The following is a 20,147-nucleotide window of genomic DNA, read 5'->3' on the forward strand; positions in this document are numbered from 1 at the left end:
ACATTTTGTAGAAATCAGCTTCAATCAGTGTAAGACTCGTTCAAACAGCCTTTATAAGCCTTGCATTGGGAACATCCTCGTACTTATGTGATTTATTTCATGGGAATGTAAGGTTATAATGGCTGTTTGAATGGGCCTTGCACTGACTGAATCCATTTTTCATCTTGTACATTTTATCATTTTGGATGAGATCACATGTAAACAAAAAAGATGAAATCAAAAATAACAAGCATAGTTAGGCTGTGTTTGGTTGCAGTGTAAATGCAAATACATACACTACATATTTACCTATTTTTTGGTTTATGAATGCAAACACGATTCACATTTTAAACTGATTTTACATTCATCTTATTTGTTTGAAATCGGTGCAAAGTGTGAGTACATCGTTAAATGCTCTAACTATCTTATGCTTTAATGCCTTAACTTTAGTCAAAAATTAATTATCCTAAAAATATAAAATTGTATCAAAAAAATAGATACAATAATACTCTATTCTCATAGTACAAAAGTGTTAGAAAATACATTTTTACTTTGATAATTATTATCTTTTACGAAATAAATACCAAACAAACCTAAAGAAAAAAAATCATATGTACATTAAACGTTGAATGTTTCCGGCATCTCAATTTCAGACAGTGGCGTAGCTTGAGGGTGCCCTGCGGTGTTGTATTCGCTCTCGTTGATATAATCCCAGCTTGAAGCACTGCAATCCTCGACAGTCGGAGCTCTCGCTGGATGGTGAAGTTCACCTTTATGAAAATACTGGGCTAACCTCACTGTCCGACTCCACAAGCTTTCATCAGTTGGAGACATCTTACCTTGGTTTTCATCTCGGTGATGTCGATATTTCCTGAACAGATGAGACAGATAGAGCATGAAGATGATGGTTGAAGTACCTCCGGTGAGAAGGAAGAGCCCCCAAAAGCTTTGGAGGCTTAAGCTTTCATTGCCAATGTCAATTTTGGAATTCAAACACTCTGAGTTCTGAGGGAACCACTTGTTCTCTAGTCTTTTGATCGTTCCATCCTCCGACAACACTAAAATGGCTTTCGATACATGGGCTGCTAGAGGAGAATCCTTTGGGAACACCTGAAGGGAAAAGAGGAATGAGTTCTTGTTAATGGGGTTGATGCTGTTGTATTCTATTGTGCAAATTAAAACTCGATCGGAAATACAATTTTGAATGGCACCCAAAACAGAGAGAATACATTGGTTTATGTGGTTCGACTTATAACTTATATACACGGACCAAGGAGGAGAAGAAAATCATTATAGAATCAACAGTGGCCAAGTATACAAAATTGTGCACATCTCACTCAACCCTAAACCCCAAATACATCAATGTCTCTCAAGCCAAAAAGATGAATAAAACCCCCAAATTATATAACTTTTAGTTCTATTTGGGTTGGATCTATAAACTGAATATGAATTCAGCCCGTGCCGCTCAGTCCAAACCCACAATCCATCACTAACTATTATATGAAAATTTACCTTTAAGGCTCCATTCGCGTTTTGGTAAGTTATTTATCTGGATAAATGTATTTATCCAGGTAAGTGTTTCTCGGGAAAGATTTATTTGAGTAAGTGCATTTACTTATGTTCATTTATTTTCTTTGCAAATAAGGCAATGACTATTTTAGCCATAAAAATCTAATATTAAAAATGATATTTTTGTCCTATTCAAATGTTGGCAACTTTCTTCACAAGTGGGAAAGTTATTTATACACCTATTAGATAGGTATTACTTACCCAAATAAGTGAAAAATAAATTAACTGTGCTCCCCCATATATCTGAAAAAGGAACATTGACTTTTTGATCAATGGGAATCAAAATCCAATCGACCAACTTCCCCCCTCAAAATCCAGAAAAAAAACACACCATGAGGGTTTTTTTTTTTTTTTTTTGTAAGTTAATTTAGGCGTGGGTCATGCAGCAACAGGCCACATCAAAGAATTCATGGCACCAACATAAGATACTTCATATGCCTACCTGTTCAAGAAAATAATCAAGAGTCAAGAGAAACGACTTACAAAACCCAGGCCTCCAAAACTATAGGTCTGTTCAGTTGCAGCGTAATTCTTGCAGTGTTGGGAGAGGAAAACTTTTTCATATGGAAGCTCCAGAAAGGCAGCACTGATGTTACCACTTTCGAATTCCCCTGGGTAGCTGTATTCGCTGGTCACGTTCTTGATGTTTTTTGGCTTGAAACCCAGAACATCTACCAAGTATTTCCTGATAAACGAGTCACCATCACATCCAACTATTGCGTTGTCTCTCTTTAGTGTCTCAATGTCTGTCGCAGTAGGTTCCAGTCTTTGAACCGTGAGAACTGAAGCGAGACTGGCAGTGTAGCTAGAGTTGAAGACTAATACCACAAATAACCAGACCACCATCACCACTCGAGTGAAGTTGCTATTAAGTCTCTCCCCTGAAAAACCAAACAATTTTCGATGCTGAGTAGTATATTGATTAGCTCGCAACGAAAATAAAATGGCTATCATTCTTGAGAATTCGGTAGTCCCTTTATTGCTAGAAATTAGAATCAGATCGAGACAGTCCTAAATTAAGAAACCATTAGGCTGTGTTCGTATTCTATTGTGGGAAGGAAACCAACCCACACTTGGCTTCCTCAAATTATGATCAGTTAACTATTTGAACTCACTGCGTCACCGGGATTTGACTATTTTCAGTTTTTCACTCAAGTTAACTGTATTTAGAGACAACGATTTGATACATTCCTGTGAGTAGGGCTGTTCATAAGAAGACCCAATGATCAAACTGACCAATTCGGACCGATCCAACCCGAACCTAATCGACTTAATAGTTAGTATTTAGTTCCTATTTAGTAGTTACAACCTACTTATTTCTTACTTAACTAAGTTGTCTCTATCATAGTTACAACCTAACTTAATTTCTAGTCTTTTAGTTAGGAATGACATTAATGGCAAGTATTGTAATACAACTAGACAAGGAATTTTTTTGAAAAATTTTAAAGAAAAGAATCAAAGGATCCTACTTTCAGTCTTTTACACCAAATAAGCAACCAATTACAATTATAATTAGGTGTCATTTTTTACTCTTAATGATTTATTTTTAATAAAAATTTATATGTATTTTTCAATTTTATTCTTATTTTAATAAAATATTTTTATTTTTTATAATTTACTCATATTTTTAATTACCATTTTACCCCTAAAACAAACTCTGATAATTTTGAGTTCAATTTTCATTATTTCATATAAATAATTTATAATTTACTCATATTTTTAATATTATTTTGAATTTAATAAATTATTTATATGAAATAATGAAAATTGAACTCAAAATTATCAGTCTATTTTAAGGGTAAAATAGTAATTTATGGATTTTTAGATGCTGAAAGGTTGTTCCAACACAAACAATTTTATCTATTGCATCTAAAAAGTAAAAAAGCATTCATGCCACTTTTCAGATTTTAGATACTTTTTAATATCCTTTTAAGTTTACAAATTTAAGATTTATCAAATGCCACCTCAATTCAAACTGGTGGTTTTTAGATCACTGATGTAGTTCAAACTAGGTTTCAGGTAAATCCGAAACTTTAAAGTTAGGGATGGCCCCACCCTTGGGGATCACCTGCCAACATAATATGTTCCAATACCCTCTCAACACGATCTGACACCACCCATCTTATATTATGATGGGTCCCACTTTTATGATAGATTCCAGTTAAGATGTGCAGTAGTGTCAGATCATGTTGGGAGGGTGTTGGAACATGGCAAGTGATCCAAGTTAAGCTAGTGCTTAGAGGACAAATGCACAGATAAACAATCAATCACATGGATTCTGGGTCATATGCACAATATATATGATGCAAATGCTACCCATGATATATACTTACTGTGGGCAAAGAAAAGAGTGGAGAAGGTGAACCACAAAGCTGTGCCGAGTTGACTCTTCCACGGGCCTCTGAAGTCACGGTTGGTTCGGTGCTCCAAGAACCAGACCACAAACATGGTGTAGATCAAGATGCCAACGGTGGCAAGCCACATGGTCATGGTGAAGGGCTTCAGGAACATCCATGCCTTGTGGGATATTTTTCTCACGGGCACCACCATTGACAACCCTGATTCTGCGTAAGGCAGACTGAATTCCACGTAGTCGGATCGGTTGGCCAGTATTGTCACGTCCCCCACCACGGCATCAAAATTCTTCCATCAAATATCACAAGCAACCAAACAAAAACAAAAATATTGTCAGACAAATACAAGAAGAAAAAGGACCAGTAAATTAAGCCCTCATTAACTGGTTTTGAGTGTGATCCCGTCCAATTCAAAATCAATTTGGACAATAATACATTATATTTGACTAGTCCAGTTCAAAGTATTTAATATTGGATTGGATTGGACCTAGTTCATCCCTAATGGATTTGTATTAAATTGGGTCGGATTAAACCAATATCTAATCCATTGATAGAAGATAAGAATACGGGTGTCAATGGACTAAATTTGAGTTCGAACCAATAAACAGTTTGAATGGTCCAAACATTGAGGTGGGCTGGTCCAAAATGGTCTGGAGAGTATTTATTGGATTGGATTGGACCTGATCCATCTGTAATAGACTCATATTAGACAGGATCAGAAGGGGTGCATGGTGATTAACGGTGTTAATTTGAGGATGTTCCTTGTCTATTCTTTTCACATAGGACGTGCTCAAATTAATCAACAGTGTATCTGAATTTCTGAACTACAGTTTAGAATAAGTAGATAAAAAAGACAAATCTTTATTGATTTTTGTTTTTATTTTCACAACTACGTTGATTTAGTCTCTTTGAACCATCATTCACTTAGATGGTTGGATCATTTGGTTTGGGAATCGTTCAGGCAACTGGTTCTATTTCATCCTTAACTCGGTCTTTCACAAAAAACTGTTGACTTGGTCAGTGATCCATTGACTCAAACAGTTGAACCATTGTCCCGCACGACTCAGACAATGATTTTTGACAATTTTTTATTTTAATTATTTTTTTTAAAATTTTTTAAATTGAAACCAACTGTTCATTCGAGTCATACTTTCGAGCTAAAAACCCTAACTTGGCATCTAAGCTGAGAAGGGAAAAAGAAATATTCCTTTTATCTGGTGAAGGATACAGATTGAAGCATGAGACTGTCTAGAATCTAGATGCTTCGGATTGGTATTTTTATAGTGTTCAATTTTAGGCATGTATCAAATGGATTGTTGAGAAATTTCTGAATTGCTAATGAGCCATTCATTCCACAAGGTAGGACTTATTTGACCTTGTCCATAAGACTGTGTTTGGTTGCAATACAAATTTATTTGTATTGATGCAAAACCCTGACAGCATAAATGATTTTTGTTCAAATTATGATTTATTTTTATTTAAAATTTTATCTTATTTTGTTTGATTGCAGTACAAATGAAGCAAATTAAGACTTGTAACACCAAAACAAAATTAACTTTTTTATTTGCACTCCCATATGTTTGTACTAGTGCAAATAAAATTGCCCTATAACCAAACACAGCCTTGAATCTTTTGAGGGCACAAATTCTAGGATATAATTATGGTCATCCGAAGTATAAATTAAAAGACTAGTTTTCAGAGATGGGATCTTTACCTTGTAATAGACCTGATCAATGAGTTCATCATACGATCCATTAAACGGCACGAACTCATACAGTAATGAATAGTTGTTGGTTCCATTGGGAAAAGCCGCTTCGAAAATCTCTATGCAGAAACCTGAGAAGGATTTTTTATTCTCACTCTCTTCCACCACCTCTACGAATTTCTGGAAGGAGGTTTTCCCTGGGACAGCTATTTTCATCAATTTCCGCCCAGCAAGAAACTCCCAGCCTAGTGGAGCTCGCAGTAGTCCCCCCGGCCAATTTATAGGACCACTCAAAGCTCGCGCGGTGGCGCCACCACCACCACCATCACCAATCTTCCCTCCAAAGTTCTCCCAGAAACCGAAGTCAGGCGACCACAAATCGAGCTCCTTGTAACTCTTTCCAAACACATTTATTATTTGAAAAGTTGGTGGTTGTGATAATTCACCGTCTCTGAATCGAATTTTTCCACTTAAACCACTGAAATCGCTTGATAATATGTTCTCTAGCAATTCCCTTGAGGAACTGTTTCTGCTACCTGATTTCTCTATTGCTCGTGTTAGTATAGAGATAGCATCATGTGCTTGGAGGGCATAAATCCCTGTTTCGAAGTTATCTTCTTCTGGGTATTCTGATCTGAATTTTTTTCGGAATTTGATGTAGAAGTCTCTGAACGATGGGCTGATGTTTGAGAAAAAGGTCTTGATTCCCAAAACACCTTGCATGGAAGAGATGACGGAGGAGTTGACGGAATCGAGGACACTTGTAACGGAGTCTGTAATTATCCAGACAGATTCTTTCTCCATCAGACCCATTTCTTTGGCTTCTGCAAAAAGATGAGCAGCGAATTGTAACGATGACTGAACAAGGACGAAGACCCTGTGCTGCTTGTTCTTTAGCTTCTCTAGCCCTCGTCGAATTGTGTCTTTTGGATTGGACACAGAAGACAAGGGTGAGAGACCCAATCGGTACTCAACTTGCGAGCCTACTTCCCGGAGGGCATCGGAAAGAAGATTGACGAACCCAGAATCGCTGCCATAGGTATCATCTTCATAGACTGCTATGACCCTCTTCCACTGGTAGGCCTGGACAATATCAGCCACACATCTCATCTGTGTGGACTCATCGTTTGCCATCCTTACCAGGAAAGGCCATTGCACGGACGTTAATGATGCAGCGACGGAGGACCTGGCCAAGGACAGCACAGGTACTTGAGCTCGATTGCCAACTTGGGCCACCAACGCAGTCTCTTGCCATGTTTCCATGCCGAGAATGGCTTGCACTCGCTGCTTCTTAATGAGCTCATCGGCTGCAAACGCAAATCAAATAGAAATTTTTTTTTTCAGAGATATTGATGTTATTTAAGGAATAAAATTAGTGGCTGAGAACCGAAGGTGACGAAGAAGAGCTTACCGGCGGAGGCTGCTTGGAGTGGATCACTTTCAGAGTAACGTACATGAAGGACTAGCTTGTAATTGTCATTCGTTCTTATTAAAGTGTTGTAGTTCTGGAATGTTATATCGATGGCCGTCTTCACTTCTCTTCCGATACGGGAATTAGCATTAATTATTGCCCCGATATTCACAGTTTTGTCTCCGTTACTGCCTCCGGCGAGTGAGGAAAAGTCATGGAAGAGAAGAAGACAAAAGATGAATATGAACAAGTGACAGGGTCCAGACGATGCAATTGTTCTCTTATTCATTTGGGTCGACTGGCAGTCTGGCACAAAACTTGGTTTGAAAAATGGGATCGAGATGAGAGGGATTTGAGCTTAAATGCTGTTGATGGAGATGACCATAGACTGGTCAACCTGGAAGAATAGGAGTTTAAGAATCAGAGAACGTAATAGGATGCTTAATTTGACCGATGTGATGTACTGTTTGACATGAATTATCCCTGCCCATTCCAGGAAGTATCCCACACGAGGCACTCTATTTTGATAGGGTATAAACCGACGGAGGCCTTATTCTAAAAAGTAAGTATTTTTTAGAATTAATTATTTTAACAATCATTTGAGATTTGGTAATTCATTTTTCAAATTATTTATTATATTTTTAAATATTTATTGGAGTGAGAATGTTTGATAAGTTATTATTCCCATAAATGATAATTTTAGCCCTTATTTCATTCGTACATGTATATCCATTGAAACATTTTGTGAGCTCAATTAATAATAATAACGATAATAATAATAATAAATAATAATAATAACTAATATTAACAAATAATGAATAATATTAATAAATAACAAATTACTATTAGAAAGTACTTTTAATGCATAGATTTTACAAATTAATTCTAAAAAATACTTTCAAAGCATAGTTTTCACAAAATACTTTTAAAAAGTATTTTAGGATGTATACACAAGGAGAAAGAGTGAAAGATTTAAAACTTGAAGGCAGTGCAGACCGATTGAACAAATCAAAGTTGATCCAATGGATATCCTTTACCAAACCTAAACCAACCCGTGATTTGAATCATTTGACCCTTTTCTAACATGTTGATTGGTAGGGTTAAGTAGGTTGGATCAGAAATTACCGCTCAGCACCTTTCACCATTTTCTTGGGAATGTGACGATGGTCAATCCAACGGTGCAATTTTGGCCCAATCCATTTTGTCCTCATCAGTTTCATGGGCCGCGCCATCCATCATTTATTAACCCTTGAGCTTGGGTGAAGTCGATAACTTGAAATATACAGGGTGGGACTGGGGAGTGGGGACCAAAGAAAGACTTATGAGCAACAACATTTTTCATGGGCCCAGCCCATGCCTCTACCATTGTTGAAACATGAATAGAGGTGTAAAACGGGCCATGCCGGGCCGGTACCTACAGGTAGATCGTGCAAAGTGTGGGCCATGCCATGTCGGCCCGCAGGTTGTCTCAAGCTGTGCCGCCCTTTCTTGGAATAATTTGGGGGTCAGCCTAGCATAACTTACAACCCAAACCTACATGGGCCTATGTTGTATCGTAGGTCAGGCTGGTCCGTGGGTTGAGTCTTGGGCCAGGCCGAGTTGTAGACTGGGTAAAGCCATGTTTTTTGAATTAAAAAAAATAATGAAAACTTTAACATAAATTAAAAATATATACACAAAATTAAAAAAAGATGTTAAAATTTTATTTTATATGAATTTTGATATATATATATATATATATATATATATATATATATATATATATATATATATATATAATTGTTTATATATACAATAACAAAATTGAAAATAAAATTATATATATTAATATATTATATAATTATTATATATAGGGAAAATTCCCGATCAGTACCCTATACTTTGGCTCAAGTGGCAATTTGGTCCCTGAACTTTAAAATGCGACTATCCAGTACCCGAATTTTTCAAAATGTGACAATCTAGTATCCGAACTTTCAAAATGTGACAATCCAGTACATGTCGTTAACCATTCCGTTAATAAGCCACTAAGTGACATTTGAAAAGTAAAAAAATACCATTCGAATGCCATCTAATTCTCTTTATCAACCATCCAAACATTGACAAAAAATTGAACAATCTCAAATCCTAGTCTCTTCTATTCAAAAAAGTTGGTGACTGTTGAGAAGAATCTAGAGTTTGGGATTGCTCATTTTAATGTCAATGTTTGGATGGTTGATAAAGAGAATTAGATGGAGGACATTTTTGACTTTTCAAATGTCACTTAATTGTTGATTAACGGACTAGTTAACGATAGGTACTCGATTGTCACATTTTGAAAGTTCGGGTACTGGATTGTCACATTTTGAAAATTTAGATACTGAATTGTCACATTTTAAAATTTGGGGACCAAATTGTCACTCGAGCCAAAGTATAGGGGCACTGATTGGAAAATTTTCCTTATATAATAATGGGGTAATAGCATATAAGGGCAACTTTTGGGGTTTAATATCAATAAAAATAATATATTTAAAAAATTTAAAAAATAGGTTAACTTTTTAAAAATAATATCAATAAATGGCAAAACACTGTTCATCTTCTTCTTCTTGCCATTTGTTCACTATAACTGCCGTCCATCGCTGCCCATCGTTGCTCGCTATTGTCGTCCTTTGTCGCATGTCGTCGCCTCTGCCCACCTCTAGCAATGTTATCAGAGATGGAAACAACAGTGATGGTGATTTCTCTATCCAATGCCGCCACCTCCGCCCACCTCTACCTCCGCCTCCGACAATGATGCTGGAGATGGGTGGAGAGAGAGGTGGCGGCGGTGACAAACAACAACTCTGGTGAATAAATGGCAAAAGAAGAAGATAAACAGTGTTTTATCCTTTATTGATATTATTTTAAAAAAGCTTATCTATTTTTTATTTTTTTTAATATATTACTTTTATTAATATTAAACCCCAAAATTGCCCTGCTAGAAACCCTATAATATATATACATATTATATGTTATAAATATAAAATATATATAAAGGTTATGCTACCAAGGCACAATACAAACCGCTCCATCGTGCCGATCCATAGACCTGAAACGCCAAGCTCCATACGGCCATCTGATTGTATCGTGCCTGGCATGGCCTGCGGATCGGAGCTCGATGGAACGGGTCAAATTGCTATTGGTATGGACTTGATTTTAACTCTCTCTCTCTCCAATCAAATTTCACTTCAAATCCATTATATTCTCTCTCCAATTCTAACTTTTAAGGCAGATAGAATCTTATAAATAATAAATCGTAGATATTTTTCTTTAAACTGTCGTTTAGAATTAGAATGGTTTAGTTTTAGTAGATATCTTCGAAAAATCACATTTTTATTGTCGACCCTGAAGCTGGGATGCCCAATCCCAACGGCAATGCAGTCTGCAGGCTCTCTCACACTCACTGTCATGCCCACCCTCGCAAGGAACACTTCCCTCTTCGCTTTCTTCAACAAAACACAATTTCCTTTATGCGGCCAGAGCAGATATTCTCACCGTTCTCGCCTCCATTATCCAATTCTTATTTCTTTCAAATCTGTTATCAATAAGAAAAATAGCTTCTCCTCGAACAAGAGAATCCATCTCTCTAATTTGGCCCTCTCTGCAACAGTACCCACTAATGAATCTTCAACTTCAACCACCACCTCGCTTTCCAACAAATCACGGAAGAAAGCCCATCGAGAGTCTCCTGAAAACTTGCTTCGGTTCAACCTGGATATGTGCTCGAAGCGTGGTGACCTTGTTGAAGCCCTTCGCCTTTACGATGATGCTCGGAGTAAGGGAATACCACTTAGTCAACATCATTATAATGTTCTACTCTACCTCTGTTCTTCTTCTCATTCTTCTTCGGTTGATGGCGGCGAGAATGATGAGAGGAACTTGAATTTAGGTCTAAGAAGGGGTTTTGAGATTTTTCAGCAGATGGGTATTGATAGAGTTGCTCCAAATGAGGCCACATTACTAGTGCAGCGAGATTGGCTGCTGCAATGGAAGACCCAGAGATGGCGTTTGAATTGGTTAAGAAGACGACGAGTTATGACATCCCGCCGAAGTTGAGGTCGTACGAACCGGCACTATTTGGGTTCTGTAAGAAGGGGGAAGCGGATAAGGCTTATGAGGTTGATGCGCACATGGTGGCGTCTGGGGTGTCGGCAGAGGAGCCCGAGCTTGCTGCATTGCTACAACTTAGTTCAGATGCAGAAAGAGGGGATAAGTTGTATGAAATGCTTCATCGGTTGCGGGCCACCGTGAGGCAGGTGTTGGAATCGACAATCGTAGTTGTTGAGAGCTGGTTTAAGAGTAATGCTTCTGCCGAGGTTGGGGAGGAGAATTGGGATGTGAGCAAGGTGAAGGAAGGGGTTGTGCAGGGTGGCGGTGGGTGGCACGGGCAGGGGTGGTTGGGGAAGGGGAAATGGGCGGTGGTTAGGACTAGGATGGATGAGGAGGGTACCTGCCATTCTTGTGGGGAGAGACTTGTTTCTATCGATATTGATCCATTGGAGACAGAGAACTTCGCTAGCTCGTTGTCCAACTTAGCTTGCCAGCGAGAGGCCAAGGCTGATTTCAATAGTTTTCAGGTATTACTGTTCTTATTTTCCTTTGATTTTCCTTTGTTTGTCTTTTCTAATTTTAGAGATTTGAAGTATTTGGGTTGTTTTGGTTGGTTATCTCTTTATAGATGACCGAAGTAGATCGTTGAGTGCTGTCTTAGTATTGAGTAAATCCCTATGACTTAAAAGCCATCCCCAATCTTGATTATTCTAAATTTCATGCATAAGAATGTGATCCAATATTTCCACGTCCACGAGGCATAAAGAACATGCATTTATTATCACCTTCTTTCTTGATTTTTGGAATTTTGCACTACATGCTGGAAGGGACCATTGTTGGTATATCAAACCTCTAAATTATCCCTCTTGCTACCCATCCACAGAAAACAATCACCTTAAGAAGTGACTCTCCAACTTACATTGGAAACAGAGGTTGTCTGGATACCCTATTCTTCTAACTCTTTTGCTGATTCCCTAGCTCATGAATGAGTTAGTAGACAGTTTCTGATGTGGGGTGAATACCTACTGGGATAAGGGAAAGTTTCTGATGTAAAAGGGTCAGTCAGGTAATGGAAAAGCAGCTGTGCGCTAGCTTAACGGACCTTTATAATTTTCGCTTTTTAAGAGAGGCTCATCTTTTATTTTCACCCTGTTCATTTCTGATACTTAATAAAAAATTACCAGTTACTGATCAGAAAAAAAAGATCTGCATGTCTTAGTCACAACTAATTTGATCTGTTGTTAAATTGGAGAAAATATATGAATGGTATATGATGCTTCATTGGCAATGTATTTCACTATCTTAGTGGATGGCCGATACTTGCTCCTTGTCTGTGCTTCAGGCAAGATCTACGCACAAAGATTGTTAGTCAAATCCTGTTTAACTTAGAAGGTCAACTGGATTTAGGAGTGGCTTCTCCAACATGGACCGTTTGATGCTGTTATAGATGGTGCTAATGTGGGTCTCATCAATCAGCGCAACTTCAGCTTTTTACAGGTGAGAGGTTCTGAAGATAATTTCTGTGAAGACTAATGAATATGGCAGTTCTTTAAAATTATATATACAGGGTGCTGAGTATTTTAATTTTGGTGGCAGCTAAATTCTGTTGTAAATCGTGCCCGCCAAATGAGTCCATCTAAACGCTTGCCGCTTATAGTTCTACATAGTCGTCGTGTGAAGGGTGGTCCTGCACAGAACCCAAATAATAAGAAGCTGTTGGAAAACTGGAGGAAGTCTGTTGCACTCTATGCTACCCCTTATGGATCAAATGATGATTGGTAGGATCTCCTTTCTTCAATCAGTGAGTTTCCTTTTAGAACTGTTTGATATTCATTACCTTGTTACTCTTGCTTAGCAATGTTTGTCATCTATTCTGCTACATTAACAGTTCATGAAATTTAGTCATGCTAATTAAATTCTCAAGAGTGACATGCTTGATACATTTTCTCTTCTATACTTTAATCTCATTTATTTTATGCTTTAGTGTTATATTTCCATAGAACTGTATGTGATATTCTTGTTCTCTTATGAAAAAAATGGTGATAAATAGTTTTGCAATGTACAGATCTTTCAACAATTGATTATTGATGTTGCTAGGCTCTGTGATCTTTAAAACTCTAATTTTTAGAAATTAGATATTTCTTCTATGACCATTTCTGTTATGTTGCATGTGAAACATTCCTTCATATAAATTATTGTTTATTTATAAAGTTCTATCACAGTGAAGAAAACCACACTTAGAATCAGGAGTTAGTTTGGCTGTACATATCCTCCTAACTTTACTTCTCAAACATATATGACTTGGAACAATCTAGAACTCATCATCCAGTTTTTCCACTTGACATTTGTCCACTCTCCAACGAAAAAACCTAAGCTTTAAGATCCTTAAAACTCACTTTGTATTAGCTTCTAATTGCTACATTTAGGATCCAGAAAATAAGCAGCTTTGGCTTAGGTTTCCTACATTTGCTTTTAGTATTAGAGTGAGTCCTTTAGTTGTATAACTGTCTCCTCTTACAGGGATGCGACTTGGCAGGTTGTGTTTAAACAACCTAGCTTTGTGTAGCTCATTTGCCTACAAAAAAAATAAAAATAAAAATAAATAAATAATCAGCTAAGCACCCAACCCATTTAGATAGACTCAAAATGGGTAAGACCCCAACTGAACCCAGTGTCACAGTCAAACCTGATCCAACCCGCTAAACTGTTCAGTAACTTCAGAGGCACAATGCACCACTGTCATGTTATCCTGACAACAAATCCATCCGATTTTGGGATGGCTTGGCAGCATGAGCTGCTAGTGTCCTTAGGTCAGCCTGACCCCGTTATCTACATCTAAACCCATAAATTCTGAAGTAATCTTTGGTCAATTTGGCAAGGGTTATGTACTTCCTTTTCCAGGCCAAAACAGCCAAGAATACACAATTTCAAAAGTTAATCTGTCAGTCCGCACCTTTACATAAAGATTAGAAATTGCAGGTAGGGAATATTGTAATGTCCACAAATGGGGTGGGGGGGTAGCCCATCCCCCAACCCAGGTGCAGGCGGGATTCGATTCCAAGTCTCTGCTACGACCAGTGGGAGACTTTACCAACCCGCTGGTTGGCACCTTGCGGGATACACTGAATAAGGATAACTCTACAAGTTCATCCAACATGGTTCCTTCGAAGATTAAACCAAGTCGCTATAAAATATTTTCCTTGTGATACTGCAACATTTCTCTAATCATACTCATGAGGATTTCTTAAACAATTGAGGGTGCAGGGACACAGGCCAGTTCTGAGGCTTAGCAGTCATGATCAAAGGCCTTGATACCTCTCTCGACAGAACAGGGTCCTCAAAGTCGAGATTGATTCCCATTTCTTGTAAATATCCTGCCATTTTGCAGGCAGCATTTTATTATCTTCTATCCATATTGGTTTGGTCGTGTACATCAATGGCTCAGATCCCTGTTTGACTAGAAAGTTGGCTTATAAGCAGTGCTGTCAATGCATCTATTCACTTAATTCAATTATGTAAGCAAGTTATTTAGATATTTTGAACAAAGGTGTCAAGAATATTGTAAATTAGAAACTAGAAATCTATAGATTTTCTACATGAGTTTTTTAGGAATAATCATTTAGATGAATAAAGGAGGAGGGTGGGAGGCAGGATACTGGTTGGATGAAATTAGAACTGTTCATGGGCCGGGTGGCCCGACGGGCTGGCCTGGCCCGGCCTGGCTCCCGAACGGGCTTGAACAGGCTTTTTGGCCGATGGGCTTAACCTCAGGCCAAAAAGCCCGGCCCGCATAAAATTCGAGCCGGGCTCGGGCTTTGCCAAAATAGCCCGGCCTGACCTAATATTAAACTTAAAATGAATTATGTGATTATGTCCATTTGAATAAATTTTTTTATTTAATAATGTAAAATTGTGTTTTAAAATATAAAAGAAAGGGAAAAAAGACCATCTTGTAGGCCCATTGTTCATTTAAATAGAAAAAAATACTATCTGAATTTTTAATTCTAATTTGAATAGGAAAATTTGTTTTTTTTTTTTTTCAATTAGGTCGGGCTCGGGCTTTGGGCTTTTTATCAGGGCCGGGCTCGGGCTCGGGCCTAGTATATTTTCATTAGTGACAAGTGAAAGCCCGGCCCGAGCCCAGCCCGGCCTGGCCCATGAACAGGTCTAGATGAAATGAACCAAGAAAATTGCCTTTAGGCCTCGTTTGTTTATCAGGAGTTCGTTTACCCGAGTAAGTGCACTTACCCATGTTCTTTTTTGTTACATTTACCCATGTAAATGAGGCCTCTCAACTTTCCCATGTTCTTTTGCCTGACCCACTTTCCTGGGTAAGTAGTTAATTTTTCCATCTTCTGTCATTTTTACCCTTGGGCCCAAGTCCATGTTTTTTGGATTATATTGTTTGAATGGGTGTTTTTGACAGATTGTATTTTGAGCATTTACTCTCCACTGGGGAAAGTTTACTTTCCCAAGTCTGAGAAGGGTAACACTTCCCCAGGTAAGTTATAGCTGAGGAAAACATATTTACTGTGGGTCCCACCTAAATCCCCAAAAAGAACATGGGAGAGTCGGTCAATGGGAATGGGAATCCGGGAAATGGACAAGGCCTTACTTTCACTGCTTGGCACCCAATGAGTACCTGTCAACCTGTCCTGAAACAACCTGATTATTAATGACCTAATGATTATCTGACTTTCATCCTATCTGTTTGTTGGGTAAAAACATCCATCCCTAACTGTATTGTCACCCCTAATTGTGGCTGAGTTACTTGAGTGGCAGCACATGAGATTATGAAGCCACTAAAAGTTCCTCATGTTATTTGTCTGATAATTTTGAGTTAACTTAAGCTCTTTTGATTGGTTTGAGTTTAACTAAACTTGAAATTTGGACTAGTATCAAATACAAAAAAAAAGGCCTAGTATCATCTTTGAACCTTTGAGGTACAATTGAATAATCAATTTACTGAGTGATTGAACAATTGACTGGTGAAGATGTTCCCATGGTACAACTCCTGAAAACATAGATTTTACTTGCTTAGCCATAATCTCAACAACAATAACTGTGTAACTCCCCTCATTGATGTAGCTGATTTATAAATGGAAGAGGAATTTGAATATCATTGTGCTTGATGACATATTTAGCTAGGCACTTGCTAAGCTTTAAGATTGGAAATAACGTGAGAGAGAAAAGAAGATGATGATGAAAGAGTATTAGTTTTGTCAGGTAGGTTACAGACAGTGGAATAATAGTTTTGCTCCTTGTGGTAACTTTCTTTTCTTTCTCTAACATATATATATATATATATATATATATATATAGGTTAAAAACTTGCAGGAACAAAGTACATTAAATGTTAGAATCTGGATAATATATGCCATTGTTTAATCTCAGGTCAATCAATTGACTAATGAGCCCAATCAATTTTAATTTTCATAAAGTTCTGCATTTGTTTTTAGTTGAAACTTTATGCTATACAAGGATCAGTGGTGCTATCTATCTCCTTGTAAATCCGGTGTTTCTTCCCCATCCTTTTTAGTTGATGTAACCTTCAAAAATGATTGTTCCCTGAAATATTCATGTTATTACAGGTATTGGCTATATGCTGCTGTTAGTTGTAAATGTTTGTTGATTACCAATGATGAGATGAGAGATCACTTGTTCCAATTGTTAGGGACCAGCTTCTTTCCAAGATGGAAAGAAAAGCATCAGGTGTGTTTATATCTTTTATTGCCCAATTTTTTGATTGTAGTAAAACTGTGTATATTGTGAAAAGGCAAGTTTGTTCCCAAATCATAAACATGAAATTTAGAACAGTTGTTCATGTTAAGCATTGGATTTTGTATTATGATGTATCAACATTGGCTGCAGCTTTTGGAATGTTTACTCTGATATTGTTTGTTGAAACTGATTATCTATAAGTTCATTTTATGTTACTAATGTGTGCTGAATAAACTATATATGCTTCAAAGGTTCCTTCGAATTATTATTCTTTTAAAAGAAACTCAGACACTAAATTCAATATATTTTCAGTTTAACATACATTAATCTAGATATCAAAAGAATGGGAAAAATGTATCAATTGTATTTCCATTTTCATTATTTAGCATAAGATAGAAACAGGTTTCTATGGTTAATACCTGATTACTTGTTCATTGTTGCAGGTTCGATTGACAGTTTCCAGAAAAGGGCTCAACCTCCACATGCCGCCACCATATTCAATTGTTATACAGGTGACTGATTCACATCTAATCATTTATTGATCATAAGCTTTACTACTTTATTGCATAACTTAATTTTATCTGCATCCTTCAAATGTTTCTGACGGGAGATCAGACTGCAGGAATCAGAAAGAGGTAATTGGCATGTACCGACAGTCACCGGTGACGAGATTGAGACCCCAAAACCATGGTTATGTATCACCAGGGCCCACTCTGTGGCCAGCAGCCCAAAACAAAAGCCCTCTGCAAATATTATGGGAGAAAGAACTCGTTAAGTTGCTCTTAGCCAAGCAGAGCAATTTTGTAGGCTAGTATTTGAAGATTTGTATTAGTTCGAAACAAAAAAGGTGTTGATTATTTGCGCTTAATTTTGCTCTGGTGTCCAATGGCTCCTCCTCCTCCTCATCATCATCCAAGCCTTATCCCTACCGTATGAGGTCGGGTACATGAATCTTGTTTCACCATTCCAATCTGTTTAGTGCCATATCCATTGTTAAATTATTTGCACTTGAAATCATTTCGTACTATTAATCATGTCCGTTTTGGTCTACCCCTTGCTCTTCTAGCCTCTTCAACTTATAATAATTCACTAATGGCTATTGATGATTTTTATGCACATAACCAAGTCATATTAGTCCACTTTCTCTCATTCTATCACCTATTAGAACTGCTCCCAACTTCCTATGAATGACTACATTTTTTTTTATCTTCTCATTTTTAGCTTTTCCACTCATTTATCTCAATATAAGTATTTCTGCCACATTCATTTTTCTGGACATATGGTGCTTTCTGGCCACATATCAGTGTTATACATCAAAAGATCAAGCAATTGGAAGTTTGCACAGCGATGGCAAAAATATAAAACCAAATGAAGATATTTTTTAAGGGAGTTTTGGCTTTCACAACCCTTGAACTTTGGTAAAAAACCACTTTAGACCCTAAAGAATTTAAAAGGTCATTTTTGCTCTTAAATTATGATGAAAAGGCCACTTTAAGGCAAAAGCAGATGATGTTGGTGACATGTTGAAAGTTAAGTTAGACAATGAATAAAATAATACAATCATGCTTATGTAGTATTGCTCATAATTGAAAAGACCACTTTAGTTGTGTAAAAGAAAATCTATTAATTAAAAAAATAAATTCCATTAACTTAAAGTAAATTGCTTCAAGGATTTTATCTAAGTAGAGATTAAATTAACAATAATTAATCTAACAGTAAATAATTAGCAATAATTAAGAGTAAATTATTACTTAAACACTAACTTAATTAGCTTAACTAGCAATAAATTAACAATTGTTTAATTTATGAAACTTAGTAACTCAATTTGTTTAATTACATTAATTTATTTAATTACTTAATAGTAATTTTACTTACTTATTTACCTTAATTAGATTTGATTATTTAATTACTTTATTTATTTAGCTTAATTTATTTAATTGACTTAACTAAATGGTTAATTCGCTTAATTGACTTAATTTAATTATTTAGTTTAATTAGCTTAATTTCTTTAATTGTTTTATTTACTTAGCTTAATTTACTTAATCAATTAGTTAATTCACTTCATTACATGGTTTTAGAATTATTGTTGCCTTAGGCAGTTAAACCATTCAACCTAGGAATCGGTCAATTGTCTGATTCCATTTTATACTTGACATGGAATTTTCAAAAAAAGAAATTTCTGAAACTCCCAGTGAATGATTTTCAGATCATTTTTATTTTAATTTTCAAAACATCATGACACAATCCGATTGGATTAGATAATTGAACCTTGACCCAAAAACCACTGGTGGAAGCAATACCATTTTCGAGTCAAGTTTTTTAAACCTTGCTTAATTGGCTTAGTTTACTTATTTAGATTGATTAGCTTTGATTATTTAATTTATTTAATTAACTTAGTTTCTTTAATTGATTTAATTTGCACATTCAATTGCTTAATTTACATAAATGACTTAATTATTTTAATTAGTATATTTTATGTAATTTACTTAATTAAATTTATACCATCATAGATCTTAGATCTTGAAGTAATTTACTTAATTAAATGTATTAAAATGGCCTTTTCAAACTTTAGGGTCTAAATTGAACTTTTTAAATTTGAGTGGTGTCACATAAACATGTTTTTATTATTTTATTCATGATCTAGTGGATCTGTCAACGATGTCACTAATGTCATCTATTTTTTGCCGCCTTTCCATTATAGTTTGAGGGTGAAATTGGCCCTTTTAATAGTTTAGGCTCACTTTGGAAGGAATAAAGTGTAAAACCTTGTAATTTATATGTATTTACATTGTAAATATTTATATTTGTACTCTTTTCACATTGAGCCTTGTAGGTGTTGTAACAAATATTTTACCTCCCCTTTAATTTGACCTCCATGCCCTTCATGTGTCAAATAAATATACAAACAATGAATACCATTTGTTCAATATTCAGACATCTTGAATATGGGCATTTCTATTGGTAAGGGAGGTTTAAGTTCAACCAACTTGGCCTTTATCCTTCACTTGATCAAGTAAACAATGAAACCTACTTAATTAAAATGAATCTCCTTTTTTTGGGGGGTAATGTAAATCTTTATTCCAATAAAGTTTCAACTTGGCCTTTAAAGCACCATTTACCAATTTTTGCGAGGAAAGGAGAAAAAGAAACAGGGGGAATTAATCATTTATCGGAAAACACAAGGGACTTTTAAGTAATTTCAAAGAAATGGCGTAATCGGGTTGCTAGTTTTCTACCTATCCAGAACATCGAACCGATTCCCTCCAGATTTTGATATCCAATCCACCTCAGCTCCATACCCCGCCTTATATTTTAGATTTTCCTAGTGGTGTTACCTTTCTTC

General features: G+C 36.5%; 1 protein-coding gene and 1 pseudogene across 2 annotated transcripts; one reads left to right on the plus strand and one right to left on the minus strand.

Moving 5' to 3' along the window:
* Window positions 1–431: 431 nt before the first annotated feature.
* LOC148876059 (glutamate receptor 2.9-like) lies at window positions 432–7,440 on the minus strand. Its single transcript, XM_088965989.1, has 5 exons — window positions 7,019–7,440; window positions 5,617–6,914; window positions 3,882–4,191; window positions 2,032–2,429; window positions 432–1,089 (listed from the first exon to the last, which is right to left on the minus strand). The coding sequence occupies exons 1-5, from the start codon at window positions 7,305–7,307 to the stop codon at window positions 598–600; spliced, it is 2,787 nt and encodes a 928-aa protein (XP_088822115.1). The 5' UTR covers window positions 7,308–7,440; the 3' UTR covers window positions 432–597.
* Window positions 7,441–10,279: 2,839 nt separating this feature from the next.
* On the plus strand, window positions 10,280–17,854 carry LOC148876060 (proteinaceous RNase P 1, chloroplastic/mitochondrial-like; annotated as a pseudogene). Its single transcript, XR_016105493.1, has 6 exons — window positions 10,280–11,610; window positions 12,491–12,580; window positions 12,680–12,861; window positions 16,675–16,795; window positions 17,248–17,316; window positions 17,420–17,854. The product of XR_016105493.1 is annotated as a proteinaceous RNase P 1, chloroplastic/mitochondrial-like (transcript).
* The last annotated feature ends 2,293 nt before the right edge of the window (window positions 17,855–20,147 follow it).

This window comes from Nelumbo lutea, chromosome 1, assembly GCF_056320005.1.
Source record: "Nelumbo lutea isolate HS-2025 chromosome 1, American lotus-T2T, whole genome shotgun sequence".
Taxonomy (NCBI): Eukaryota; Viridiplantae; Streptophyta; class Magnoliopsida; order Proteales; family Nelumbonaceae; genus Nelumbo; species Nelumbo lutea.

What these genes read in the sequence shown, in the direction of transcription:
- LOC148876059 (XM_088965989.1), bottom strand. Translation starts at nt 7,307, where the DNA reads ATGAATAAGAGAACAATTGCATCGTCTGGACCCTGTCACTTGTTCATA. An exon ending in TTGATCAGGTCTATTACAAG is followed by an intron (nt 4,192 to 5,616) that starts GTAAAGATCCCA and finishes ATTTGATGGAAG; the next exon opens with AATTTTGATGCCGTGGTGGG. An exon ending in GTTTTGGAGGCCTGGGTTTT is followed by an intron (nt 1,090 to 2,031) that starts GTAAGTCGTTTC and finishes TTTTCCCTTCAG; the next exon opens with GTGTTCCCAAAGGATTCTCC.